This window comes from Anabrus simplex, chromosome 8 (assembly GCF_040414725.1).
Source record: "Anabrus simplex isolate iqAnaSimp1 chromosome 8, ASM4041472v1, whole genome shotgun sequence".
Lineage (NCBI taxonomy): Eukaryota > Metazoa > Arthropoda > Insecta > Orthoptera > Tettigoniidae > Anabrus > Anabrus simplex.
The window spans coordinates 4,825,280-4,840,386 of record NC_090272.1 but is presented as its reverse complement, the minus strand read 5'-3'; the positions used below and the strand labels follow the sequence as shown (position 1 = coordinate 4,840,386).

The window sequence follows — 15,107 nt, the reverse complement described above, 5'->3', positions numbered from 1 at the left end:
ACTCCTCGACTGTAAAACTACTCGAAGATCACAAATTCGCCTGCAGTACACACAAGATAAATTCTTAGTCCAGTTTGTTAGTACGGAGTCGAGGATGAGATTAATTTATATGACTTGTTTTACGAGCAGATGCCCTTCCTGACGCAACCTCAGTTGATGACCTAATGAAGATCAAATGAATGATAGTGAATTAAATTGGGTAAGAGGAAGGAATGCTTATGCTGGCGACACCTAGTGTTTACAGTACACTAGGTCTGTCCCTGCTATGAATTGTGTGAAAATGTTGCTCATAGGGTCGGTTCGTGAAAGCATTTCACTGGACTTGGTAGACTGATGTGTAATAGTAACTAACGACTTGGTGAGGAAAGCGACGGGAAATCACCCCATTCCTCACTTCCCTAGTGCTCCTCTTTAGTAATGCCTAGGTCATATATGACAGCTATTGGTGGAGCTGTTGATCATCCAACCAGCCTTCGGGCTGAACTAAACACACATACACAAGAAAGTGTGTGGCCTATGAACTCTGTCAGCATTTGCATGGAAGTGAAAATGGGAAACTACAGAAAACCATTCTCAGCACGACCGACACACACGTGGTTCCATGGCCTTAGAGCGTATACAAGACAAAACTCCGCTAACTAGCAAACAAGAAGAAACGACAGATCCAGGCGACTGGAAACTTGTCAATCTAGTTCCGAGAAATAAACGAAGATCTCCAAGATATTCGTATTACCGACGAAATCGTTCAAGATAAAACGAAGTTTAGAAGCAAACAGAGAATATACTGGTTGGTGTGAAGAATGCAAAAATCAACGCAGTGAACGAGTGAACAATGTGGTGAATTCGCTCTTTAATTGGGCTCAAGAACAATAATTATAAGGAATTTGGCCAGAGGGATATAATTAAATCGCCTGGACGTCTGTTAGGTCCGTTGTCAGTCACAAAAACATTCGACACATGACTTTGTAACGGCTCTTGAAAAATTTATGTTACGGTACATGTTTAAATCATTCAACACCAGGCGAGTTCCCCATGCGGTTAGCGGCGCGTGGCTGTGAGCATGCATCCGGGAGATAGTGAGTTCGAATCCTCTTGTCGGCAGCCCTGAAGATGGTTTTCCGTGGTTTCCCATTTTCACACCACGCAAATGCTGGATCTGTACCTTAATAATTAAGGCCACGGCCGCTTCCTTCCAACTCCTAGGCCTTTTCTCTCCCCTTGTCCCATCGGTGCGACGTAAAGCAACTAGCAAAAAAAAAAATATCATTCAACTGCTGTTCTCCTGACGTTAAGTTTCTAAGGGTCTCGACTGGTCCCGAGATGATTTGCTCAGACAGACGAGTGTTACCCTTGTCAGCCTAAGATGTGGCTTCGACACAGGCTCAGTCCAATAGTATTTGAATATGCCGAAATACGTCAGTGTTCCGTCGGTATATTTACCTCCACGTAGAAGAACTACAGCGAAACAATCCGTTATGAAGATGTATGTATGTTAATCCTCAACTGCTCCAACTTCGATTACAATAGGTGGCCTAGGTGAAACAGATAACGCGTGCTAGGGAACTGAGGTGTGAGGTTGTTTTCCTTTGCTTTCCTGCCTCAGCTGGAAGTTGCCATTATTCATCTGTCTGCTAAGTCCACAGCACACTTGCCGACCATAAGCTATTCACACCTGGGGCTGGCTGCGCGAAGAATGCCCGAGGATGAAACTGAGCTTATCCCTCACCAGAAGAGACCTCTGTCTTCTTAATGGTCTTAGATGGTCCTGTTCTGAAGTCTATAAGAGTGTATTGCAGCAAGCGAGGCAGCGCAGGCCCATTTGTTTGCGCCAGGGAGTGTACAGCTCACGCCGCATCATGGAGAAGAGCAGGCAGGTATATAAAGCGGAGACCTCGAGGTCGTCTCATCAGATACACTGTGATGTCCGCCCTCCAGTGTAGTGGGAGAGCGGCGCTGCTCATCCTGCTCGTAGCGACGGCGAGCGCCTCACCAGGTAACCGCCCTAGGCCTATTATTATTAATTATAATTGTGGAGCACGTTTCTTCGTAGAACTTAGATGGTCAAAAGCACCACACGGACGTCATCACCCGCGTCCCGCACCGTATTCGCGCATCTCGGGCAGCTTCTATTCAGGACGGCATTATTGTCGCGTATATCGCCTTATTTTGAACCTCGAAAGAAATACACCGGTGTTGCTACCTCTAACGACTTTATTGCTTAGACGGCAGATTTCTTCTCTGCTGGGTTTATTCGTTCAGTGTGACAGTTCATTTTGGCAATTCTTCCGTTGGCGAACCTGTAATTGCGGGTATTTATTGTCCACCTCGTGCTCGTATGAAATGGCGCAGTATACATCGTGGTTGCGCCTATGAAAACCCCTATGCGATAATATTTCAGCTGAGCAGAAAGGTTCAATGTTGTAGGAACTTGAGTTGTGTCACATGTGCTGCGGGTCAGTATTTCTCTCCTTAACATTGTCACATACGATGTTTCGAAGTGCAACGACGCAACTCTGTTAGCAATTAAATACGGGGCGTAATTGAAACAAGGTGCGGGTGTCTAGCAGGTGTCAGAAGAGCCTATTCTAAGCAACCTATGCGAATAAATTGTCAGCTGTCTTTAAATTTTAAATGAAATATTAAAGAGAAAATATTTTTAGATTTTCAGGAACTCTTCAGGCAGGTAGAGGGAGTTGGGCTGTTGGTAGGGGCGAGGAGAGGAGTCAGCTGCTCGTGCTAATAATCACCATGTAAACAAATTGTTGTTGTTGTTGTTGTTGTTGTTGTTGTTGTTGTTGTAGCTACCTCACATAAAGGATTGGAATATTTTGAAAGCTAGTAATGTGTAGCCTGCCTAGTAAGTTTAGATGTCTTTGAGTGATCAATTCATTGACTGATCGAGTGATTGTCGTTATGAAGAAGAAAATAATTTCGATAATAATCAGCTGTGTGGAAGTCTCTGAAGATCATGGACAAGAGCCTGATCACTTGGGTGTCTTCAATTGAAAAAACGTTAGCCCGCCATTGCTCATTTCACATTTTTCATGATTGGATAAAGCCATTTTGCTTGTAGCCGGGCTGAGCAACTCAGAAGAGTAGTTTTGTATTTTCACATCAGGCAAATGTGGGACTGTACCTCAATCAAGGCCACGGTTTCTTCCCACTCCTGGCCCTTTCCTATCACGCCATAAGACCTTTCTGTGTCGGTGTGACGTAAATGAACTATTTAAAATTATTATTATTATTATTATTATTATTATTATTATTATTATTATTATTATTATTATTATTATTATTACTGCATTTATTGCTCAAGTTTTGCGGTCCCATAATCTTCTTCTTCTTCCTAGGATTTTACCAGTTCTTGCAATGGGCCAGATTCCCTTCCTAAGGAGTGTTTTCACCATAGTGCGTTTCTGTGTTGGTTGGAAGTGTTGAGACGAACACAAAACTCGGAAAGTAAATAGAAGCTTGAAGCTGGCCACTGACAGCTAGTGAGCCCTGGCGCTGCGGCGTGTGACCCATCTGTACGGACGTGCTGGGTCACTGACTTTGCTGACAAACGTTTAAATAAAAATACGTTGACTCGTCCTATTTGTGACATAATTCGTGCTTTTTGAAGATGAGAGTTTGAAAAACATTTACAACAGATATTTGTATGTGTAAAACATTTCTTAGCAGAAAAAGGAGGGGTCCCCTTGCTACGAAAAACATAAAATTAAGAAATGTATTGAATCCTGCCGAAATTAGAAGGTCTGAAAGGGCCCATCAATATTTCAAATTGTGAGTCTATCACACAAATTTCGAAAGCCACTTCCGCAGTTCCGGGAAATCGCTCGTTCCGTTACTTGTCTTCTTTTTGATTCAAATCCTAACGAAATAATTGTTTCTGTAAGGTGGTCCCTGGTTCAATACCCTGAGGCGTTTCTTTGAGAACTCTCCACACCAAATGTTGTTACAAGGGCTTCAGTGAAACTTTGCACTGACATACATGAACGCTCGTAGTGGTAGAATAATTCAAACTGCTAATCGTATCGACCGAATAACGATGATTAGAAAAGGATTTCAATTTGTAAGAATAAATAAAGAATATATTCTCATACTTTATTATATATCATTTACTTAAATTTCGTGGCTCATATCCCAAGGATGTTTCCAACACTGAGTCGCTTGCCTGAATGGTTACAACTGTGGATTTTTTATGTATTTCCCGTATGATTTGTCCGATTGCAACAAGGTAGTTTCTGTGAAGCCCCTAAGCAAGTCTACAATGGTTTAAAAATACCGAACAATTGTCGCCTGAAATGGCGCTCTCTTCTGTAAATTTTGAGCAGGTTCCCGACAAATTTCAAAGGGAACATATAAAACTTCAGTGTAACACAATTTTTAAAGACAGGTATTACGATATTCGCCGCCTCCTCCTAACATTTTATAAGAAGTTGAAACAAAAATACTAACGATCATCCACGCATTGGTGTGCAAATTAATAACTGTATTTGGTTCTAGATGTTTTCGAGAATATATATTCTCATGTAGAAAAGTCCACGGACCGTGGAAAAGTATGAATTTTTCCCAAATTGAAACTTTCGAATTAAGCCGGTTCTAGTTGTGACTCACTGTGCCTGAAGAAGAGAGGTGCAGTATTGTATATGCACAGCCCAAGGTTACCAGCCACAAGCTGGTATTAGTGGTTTCATGGGTATTCTTAGAGGAAAAACACGTGTCTTACATAAATATAATGTTTAACATGTCGGCGAGTTCCCTCGCTGTACTGCGTAGTAGATAGAACTGCACTGACTGTGATGACAAAATAGTTTGAGCGAAAATGCAAGCTGGACGGAGGGCGGAGGGTATATTATTTCATCAAGGATTCTGTCCCTCTGATGTTCAATCTGCTAATTGCATGATCCATTTCATCAATAACTAGTCAATGCGACTTTTGCGGATACATGATTCATATGCGTACCCCTCTACTTTGATTGGAGTTAGGATACAGTAGAAATATTGCTATTGTACTTTTTATTTTATTGTTTCGTTCATCCCTACTCTTTTGTGCAAGTACACAGGCTATTTCTACCATAGTATCAGAAGGCTGTTATAAATCAACTGTGAAAAATAAAGAGTTTATATTTGATACTTCCTGAGAACACGGGTTATTTGTCTGTGCACACAAAGATGACTTAACTACACACATTATAACAACATTATCGGAGGCACAACGTAAGCAAGAACCACAACTTTTACGCCAGTCCTGCCAACTTATGGAGTAAGATTTTCACTAGAATTCAAATCAAGTCGCAGCTTTGTAACTCTTATGGATCTTGAGATCTTAATTTTTAACTGACCAAGTGTTTATAAAATCGTTAAAATGCCCTCTGCAGCTAATCAGAATTAAATTAAGTATACATCCACTCAACATAATTTAAGAAATCAAACACCAAATTAATCTCCAAATTCCAAAGAGTGTTTCTGCATAAAAACAAAAATAAACAATTTTGAACAAAATGGCCTTCCATACTCCCTTAACATTCGTGAAGGAATAAGTTTATCTACGTAAATTAAATTCTAATTTTGCCTGTTCAGTTCAAATTTTGTTTGCTTGTTTGTTTTGTCTGTCTATTTTTGTTTGTGTGTTTTATTTATTTATTTATTGATTTATTTATTTATTTATTTATTTATTTATTTATTTATTTATTTATTTATTTATTTATTTATTTATTTATTTATTTATTTATTTATTTATTTATTTATTTATTTATTATATTGCAGGAAAAGGGATCAAACATTTTCTAGAAATTCTGTATGACTGCAGAGTTTTGCACTAGGATATACTATATAAGGGGCGGAGCAATATCACGGGTGCAAAAGGAGTAAATGTGAAATTTATACTTTAGATTTCTATTGTTTATAATAAATGTTGTGGAAAATAGCATTAGAACTTTGTTTCCCACGTTTTTACCGTCCGAGGAACAATAACAGAGATAGTAGTGATTATTTTCACAAACTTCCAAATGTCTCCAGAGCTACAGTGTCTCTAAATGAACCTCGTACAGTGAACTATCAAATTATATACGACCACAGGCAGTAAATTAATTGACACCTACTTTTACGATACTACTCGTTTCATATTTAAGATGAATTTTAAGTAGAACGTTTCCTGCCTCAAAATAAAACTCTGATTACAACAAGACAAAATTATATTTTGATACAATGTAATGTTTAACCCTGTATTTTTGAGAATTTTCTTCAATCTTCTTCGCATGGATCTTACAAGATTTTCACAGTAACATGCAGGTATCTTCGACCATTCCTCTAATATTGTTTTCTTCAATTCTTCTTCGTTCCTTATTGACTGCTGCTGAATAATAACTTTCAGCTCAGGCCATAGATGATCTACTACATTTATTTTATAACCGAAACGATTAAATTAATTTATAAAATACAACTTAATTATCAGCTATAATTCTGTGAACATATATTTTCTCTTTCAGGTATTTAAGAAATTAATTTATTCAAAATTAATATCGTCAGAGAGGAAAACCTAACAGTTATAAATTATCTGAGTCGAAACTGTAAAAATATGACTTGAGATATCACAAACTGGTGACTGAGGCGAAGTCTCTGACATCTTGTAGCGGTACTTTCAGGACTTTAGGATTATTGTTATGATAAAATATCAATATTTTATTTATCCCTAGTTTCTGTGCACAAGGCTTCACATTGTTTATTTAAATGTTTGTATAGATATTCTGGTCCATCGTACTCCAGAGTACCGATCTCGCCAGCACCCATACAACGATCCTCCGCCGTATTTCATAGAAAGTCTTCACCCTTCCCCTTTCCCATCTCAACCAAACACTTTTGTTTGTTTTGCACTCATCTGTGAAAGGAACAGTTTTCCAAAACTGAAAGTGCGTGTTTATGTGCTTCTGTAAACATAACTAAAGAAGTGTTTCCCAGCTACTCGACCGTGGTACATTTCTCACTCTTCAGGATTATATTACTTACAAAAGAACACTTTTCATGTACTAAAGTCAACTTAATTGCGGAAAATTTTCGATCAGTCGTCAATTTGTTGAGTAACCATCGTTCATCCCTATCACTTAATATTTTTCTTGAGCCTATTTTTGGCTTGTTTGTAATGGTTTTGCTTCGTTAATACGTCTTATGATATTGGAATGAAGTCTGTTCACCAAACTGACAATCTATTACGTTCACCTGCGGAACTTCGAGGATAAGCAGTTCCGTCTCGGAGTAAAGCAGCTTGTGTTTCCTCCTGAAGTACGAGTTTTATTTTGACGTTGAACTGTCACCAAGAGAAATGCATTAGTTCAAAAAATGAAATTCTCGTAAGAGAACCATAATTTAACTTCATCTATTCCAAATGTAAAAAAAAATTAAGCTCTTAAGGCCTTTTCAATGGTAAAATTACCAGCGTTTCGCCGCAGGGTAGCAGTGGACGGCTAGTGAGCCGTTGAGAGTCTACCACTGTAATGGAGTCGGTAGCCCGCGCTGGTCACCATGAGTGTTAAGGCATCAACTGTAAAATTGTGACACCGCTGTTAGCTGATTCGACGCCGGTTTGGGGAAAAGTAACTTATTTACCATCATAATATTGGTCGGCAGGGTAGGGGAGGTGGTGCTATACAGTTCCTGTGCCACAAACCTGAATTGAATTCAAACCTCTCCGCAGTGTCCATATAAAGTGTGTACGCCTATTCGTCCGTTGGATGGAGACGTTAAGCCTCGAACAGACTCCTTAGTGTTATTTGGCAGGAGACGGCTGTGTGTGTACACCTTCCTACCTCATTTCAAAACCGTGCGCCCGTGGGCGTCACATAGAAAGTCCTGCAACAGGCGAACCAAACATGTCCTCGGCACTAAAAGCCATACAACAAATAGCAGTGACACATAATAATGATTAGTATTATTGTTAATTTTCTTAATAATATCAAAAACGTCACAGCAAATTCTATTCAGAAATGCCGATCAAAATGAGCTCCAGTTTGACACTTCTGTTATAGATAGAGTATCATCATTAAGGGAGTGAGTCTGCACCGGCCATGGTACTGAGCGAGTTGACATTTGCATTTAGGAGATAGTGTGTTCGAACCCCGCTTTCAGTGGCCCTCAAGAAGTTTTCCGTGGTTTCCCCATTTTCGCACCACGAAAATGCTGGGATTGTACCTTAGTTAAGGCCACGACCACTATTAGCAGTTCCTGTTCAATCGTCGCCATGAAACCTCTCTCGGTGCGACGTGAAGCAAATTGTAAAAGGAAAACAACTCGCTGTACAAAGTAGTTGTATTGCTTTAACAACAATGTTATTTTGCTTTACGTCCCACTAACTACTTTTACGGTTTTCGGAGACGCCGAGGTGCCGGCACGAGGCTGAAACATTTGAGCAGCTTCTAATACCGCCGGGCTGCGTGGCTCAGACGGTTGTGACACCAACTTGGCAAGTTCGATCCTGGCTTTCCGGTGCCAAATGTGGGGGCATGATCCACGTCACGAACGCCGAGCCGGTAAAACGCAAGAAAGCTATTTCGATGACATCTTGACAAATGCAACCTGACACGTCTGATGATAGAAGGGAAACGTGAACTCCAAAGCATGGGTCGCGAGGAGGGAGCACTTCTCCTAGGCAACGCCCAGAAGTTTACTCATTCCCAGGTTAGTCTCTGTGTCTAGTTTACCTCCTCCAGAGGTATTCCTGGCCTCTATGGAGATGACTGTTCTTCGCTTTATTTATGCTAATTATGTAATGGGGACGTAAAGATTTCTTCCAAGTCATAGTGGTTAACAGCCTCTGTTCACGGTCACCGATAATGCGCAGATCCTGCCAGAGATGCTGCACTGAAAAGCTGCCCCTCTTCCTTAATCACTGTGGAGCTTCATTACGCCCACAGATATTTGGAGGACTGTTTGAAGGTATTTCGAAGAGAACAGGAAGTGCATAATCACCAACGTTAAGTTTGTACACTAAATAATGTAGACGTTGAATGTTTACGGTACTCGTTCTGTTATGATGAGCAGACCAAATTAGAAATAGGACGGCGCTTCACTGCTTTACACAGTCGCACAGAGCTGTAATGGTTAAAGTGCAGGCCCCAGCAGAGGTAGTCGGATCTCTCCATTAGACAGCCCGTGTCGCAGCGAGGACGAGTAAAGTAAACTTGTCACAGTATTTTATTTCACGCTGTGGTGACTTTACATATTTTAAATTAAATATTTGTTTATAAATCTTTATGATACGTCATCACCTAAATCATCCATCTTTGACTCATGCATTACAAATTTGTGGAGCCAAAAGTTGAATCTTCCAACACCGGTCCGGACTGTCTTCTTCTTAACAAGTTGTACCCAGGGAGGTTTGCTACAAGCGTCGCACATCAACCCTACCTGCTGGAGTTCTGATTTATCGCACTTTCCATGTTGTACTGGGATTAACCAGCCTCCTACCTAGTACCTAACTCAAGGAAAGCAGCAGGCTTGGATGAAATCTATTCCCAGTTAATGAATAACTGTAATACATCTCTCGTGTTTACCTCACAAAATTAATTCAAACTCAGCGACAGATCTGCTTTATCTCTGCCACCTGGTGGAATAAAACAGAACAGCGAAATTGAAGCGCAGGTAGAATCTAGATGGTGTGCAATCAAAGTGCTTGCACACGACAGCTGAGACCATACGAACATCATCAGATGTCCTTTCCTAACATTACCGAGAAGAAAAAAACAACAATACCGACTCAATGGGGATATCGACCAGATAAAAGCAATATAAGGGTCACGAAAGGCCTCAAACCTAGTACCGCCGGGGTGACCAAGGCAGGTGGGAAAGGAGTAGCCTATAACAAGTAACTGTAAGCGATGCCAGAGTCAGTTAGGATTCAGTTCCATTGATCGAAAACTATCCGAAGTACATAGCTCTAGTATCTCACCTCAATTTCGATCGGAGTGCAAGTACTAGCGTTTCTTTCCGATATGTCCACTCTTAGCCATTTTCTATGGGTTGATGGTTTCTCTATAACACGTTCCAACATTATTAAAAATACAGAATGCATTTTGATACAATTTTCAGTGTTCGACACACAATTAATTCCCACACATAGAAAGCTGTGGCATGAAAACCGTATTTTAGTTCGACTCCCAGCTCTGCCACGAAATCTGAAAAGTGGAACGGAGTCTACTCAGCCTCGGAAGGTCAACTGAGTAGAGGGGTTTCGATTCCCTCCTCAGTCAACCTGGAAATGGTTTTCCATGGTTTCCCACTCCTCCGTCAGGCAAATGCCAGGGTGGTACCCAACTTCAGGCCACGGCTGCTTCCTTCCCTCTTCCCATTCCAAACTTCCAATCCCCCCCACAAGGCCCTTGTTCAGCAAAGAAGGTGAGGCCGCCTGCGCGGCGCACTGGTCCTCCTCCCCAGTTGTATCTCTCCGACCTAAAGTCTCATGCTCGAGGACACTGCTTTGTATAACAGGAATAGCTGAAAAAAGCAGTCAAAAATTGAAAAATATGTAGGTAATCAAAAATTCAGTGTCCATCATTTACGAACGTTTACTTTCCGTTAGCACTAACGAGCTTCTTAAACGTTTTGTTGTGGCCGGGCGAGTTGGCCATGCGGTTAGGGGCGCATGGCTGTGAGCTTGCATCCGGGAGATAGTGGGTTCGAATCCCACTGTCGGAAGCCCTGAAGATGGTTTTCAGTGGTTTCCCATTTTCACACCAGGCAAATTCTGGGGCTGTACCTTAATTAAATCCACGGCCACTTCCTTCCAACTCCTAGGCCTTTACTATCACATCGTCACCATAAGACCTATCTGTGTCGGTGCGTCGTAAAGTCACTAGCAAAAAAATTGTTTTGTGTGTATCTTCATAGTAATAGTTCTTAATTCCTTCGTTCATTTAAAATATAGATTGTTTCTTGCTAATGGCTTTACGTCGCACCGACACAGATAGTTCTTATGGCGACGATCGTATAGGAAAGGCCTAGGAGTTAGAAGGAAGAGGCCGTGGCCTTAATTAAGGTGTGAAAATGGGAAACCATGGAAAACCATCTTCAGGGCTGCCGGCAGAGGGATTCGAACCCACTATCTCCCAGATGCAAGCTCACATCCGCGCGCATCTAACCGCACGGCCGACTCGCCCGGTAAAATATAGTTTATTGACAGAAATTATCCCGATACGACAAATGGTAGGCAACATGTAAGTCGGACTTACTCTAAGGGAACTCTCGTGCGAAGAGCGGCAACACCTCCCATAACTGATCTGGTGGGAAAGGTCAAAGATTTAACCGTGTCTCCAATGACATCATCAGTTTATTTACGGTAGTTTTTATTTGTTGCTCGATTGAACGAGCTGTTGGTGTTAGACTTCTGAATAGCTTGTTCAAAGCAGCCAGGGAATTCCTAAACATTAATCATTAGAGGGATTTTTTTTTTCCTTGCCTTTTCCCAATTATTAGCTGTAGGCTGTGTAGTATGTTCATTCTGACGTCATCCCTGTGTGGAGGGAAGTATTCACCATTACGAAAACAGTGCTTCAGTGAAGTTCTGTGCGCTAATGAAGAAGTACGTATTGAGATAATCCCCGAGACACAAACAATAACTAGACGCCATTAATATGGCCAGACCGATCAGAATCAAAGCAGCAATCAACTGACGCTGGCCACGCAGCGAAACATCATTATTATTATTATTATTATTATTATTATTATTATTATTATTATTATTATTATTATTATTATTATTATTATTATTATTATTATTATTATTATTATTATTATTATTATTATTATTAGGGTGGGTGATGTCCGGCCCCACAATGTAGGGGGAAGGGGTTTTTATTTGTAAAGGATTAATATCCCTGGCCTGGGGACTGGGTGTTTGTATCGTCCTTAACGTTCCTTTCCTCACGTTCAACACTCTACACTTCCGCCATTTACAAAATACGCGCAGGTTCCTTACACATCGTGCAAGTACGGGCAAAATATCTTTCTAGGTCGACGCCCCGAATGGAATCAAGATGGCCGTGAGCAACGAACAGGCAAAACTTTACAGCTCAGCTGAAAAAGAAATCAAAAACATATTTGAAGTTATAAACAGTGCCAAACGACTGGATAAGGAGTGGAAAGAAAATATTACTAACTCCGAGAGTATAGTTAAAACAGTATTAGCAAACTTTCATGGGGAATTGATCAAAATGGAAAACACCTTAACCTCCAAACCAGATCAACGAACACGAACAGCCGCTTTATTCTGACACAGTATCTCGTACTCATATAAATAAACAAAACATTATGAAGACTAGAAATGTGGTATTCATCTCACCAAAGAACAACGACACGATAAAGAACTCCGAACAGATTTTACGCCTATTGCAAGATACAACTAAATCCAGTTCTCTAAATGTAGGAGTAAATAAAGTGAAGAAAACTAGAAATGGAGTGTTATTCGAATTAAAGAATCATGATGAATGCACGAACCTAGTCAGTCGCATTCAAGAAACTTCCCCGGACCTGACGGCTATAATACCAAAGCACAAAAATCCTAGACTCATCATTCATGGTATTGAACCGGACTTTCTGGAGGAGGACACAGGCAGTATGCAGTGATAGAAGTGACGCCTAAGATCTACCATGCTGTGATGAAAGAAGAGAAGCTATATATTGGCTACCAAAGGTGCAATGTTAAAGACTATTTCCCTGTCATACGTTGTCACTCATGTTGCGGTTATGGCCATTTTGCAGCAGACTGTAATTCGCAAAGTTGCCCAATCTGTTCAGAGGAATATACTGTAGATGTATGCCCCCGAACAAGAACTGAATGTGCCAACTGGAAATTATATAACCAAAAATGGGGAACATGACGTCTTTTCAAGCCACACAGCAACATCCTCACAATGTCCGGCCTATATTAGAATTTTAAACATAATTAAATCCAAGATTAACTATGGCTAAAATAACAGTATATCAATATAACTTACACAGATCTCTTATTCCAACACAAGAACTACTTATTGACGTCGGAAACCTATCAGATACACAGCACATCAAACTTCTGTGCGTTCAAGAACCATACACTCGAAATAATGCTGTTAAGGGACTAGGCACAAATTTGAACATTCATTCTGCTGATCCATCGGAGCACAGAGTAAGAGCTACAAATTATCCCAATGTTTTGAAGTTGGTACAGTTCTGTTGCCATGACTGTGTTGTAGTGTGTGTGAGTTGGTGGAGCACAACCCTATATGTGCACTTCGATCCAGATTGTGACTTTGACAATGCTTTGTGTTAATTGGATCTTATCTGCAAGTCACTAAACGGAAGTCAGTTACTGTTACTGCAAAACACCAAGCATGAGGGAGCCCCATTTCAGATGAAAAGAGAAAGAAGTTCTATGATTTTTATTGTACACATCGTCTTCATATACTAAATGACGGAACTAGGCCAACCTATCGCTGTGGTAATTCCGAGAGCTTCATTGATATCACCACCTGCAGTGCTAGGCTCTTTCCAAGTGTTTCTGATTGGATTAACAAAGACCCAACGACTGATCATGGGCTAATTAAAACCGAAATTAGCGATACAAGACGTCCTCCGGTTATTCCTGCAAACGTTTATCATTCACGTAAATTGAAAACTCAAAATGTGAAGTGGCTCCATTTTGAATTATCTGCCAAACGAGTTCTCCAAAATTAAATTGAGAAATTGGAGGCTATCTCGACTGAACAAGAGTTAAACAATTTTACCCAAGATATCACACAACATATTGTAAATCTGTGCAACTCCCACCTTCCTAAACAGTCACACAACCACCCAAAGAACTACTGGTGGATACCTCAACTTACAGCACTCCGAAATCGCTTCTCAGCAGCTCAGAGAAGATACAAAAGATGCACATGCAACTCCCACCTTCCTAAACAGTCACACAACCACCCAAAGAACTACTGGTGGACACCTCAACTTACAGCACTCCGAAATCGCTTCTCAGCAGCTCAGAGAAGATACAAAAGATGCACATGTGACACTCTCAAGCTTGCATATGAAGCCTCGTATAAAAGTATCAGAGAACTACATGGTAAGACAATTATGTAAACTAAATTAAATAGCTGGAAACAGTTCTGCTTCTCGGAGTCAATAGAAATCCCTGGGGGAAAATTTATAAAGTATGTCGAAAAACAGGTAACCTCAACACTACTCTGCATACTATTGACACTGGCAGTGGATCCACAACAACACCATTAGAAACTGCAAATACCCTAGTAGACACATTTTTCCTACAGATGATGTTGATAATGAAAGGCAGGCTGCACTTCGAAAGGAAACCATGCTTGCACCAGAAGATGCCTTTTAGCATGGAAGAAGTTATCATGTGATCTCGAAGTTAGATGATAAGAGAGCCCCAGGAATTGATGCCATATCCGCAAATATTGTGAAACACATTCATAGTGCCTGTCCTGACTTTCTCCTGAAACTGTTCAATAAATGTTTAGAAGTTTGTGTTCTTCCATACTGTTGGAAGGAGGCCACGATAAAAGTGATCCCTAAACACGGAAAGCAAAATAAATATGCAGCCAATTGTCTACGCCCAATAAGCTTACTCCCTGCGTTAGGAAAAATCTTAGAAAAACTCATAATTAATGGAGTGATGTTTAACTTCGCGATGAAGAACAGTTTACATGAAAACCAATTTGGGTTTACGCCGTCAAAATCTACGGAGGATGCAGTACATAAGGTGACACAATGGATGAAATCTGTCTACGATTGCAAAGAATTCGGACTACTAGTATCATTAGATATCTCCGGCGCTTTCAACTTTGCTTGGTGGCCTAAAGTGTTGCATCAGCTGAAAGTGAAGGGTTGTCCAAAAAACATTTATAGGCTAATGCAAAATTACTTCACAAATAGAAAAGTGCACCTGACCTTTTGTGGCACAACTGTGACAAGAAACGTAGATCGAGGATGCCTACAAACCTCTGCTTGTAGCCCGGGTCTCAGGAACATACTCTATGATGACATTCTTCAGCAGAAGCTTCCCGATAATTGTCCGCTAACTGCTTATGCAGATGATGCATTACTACTACTTAGGGGTAGAACAACAAATA

The 15,107-nt window shown here is 40.6% G+C and overlaps 1 protein-coding gene across 1 annotated transcript in view; it reads left to right on the top strand.

The window, feature by feature from the left end:
* The first annotated feature begins 1,889 nt into the window (after positions 1-1,889).
* The window catches only part of LOC136879097 (uncharacterized PE-PGRS family protein PE_PGRS54), a 46,723-nt gene continuing 33,505 nt past the window's right edge, over positions 1,890-15,107 (top strand). The window contains exon 1 of the mRNA XM_068228946.1: positions 1,890-1,993. Coding sequence (XP_068085047.1) covers positions 1,921-1,993 — 73 coding nt within the window. The 5' untranslated portion in view covers positions 1,890-1,920. The remainder of the gene's footprint in view (positions 1,994-15,107) is intronic.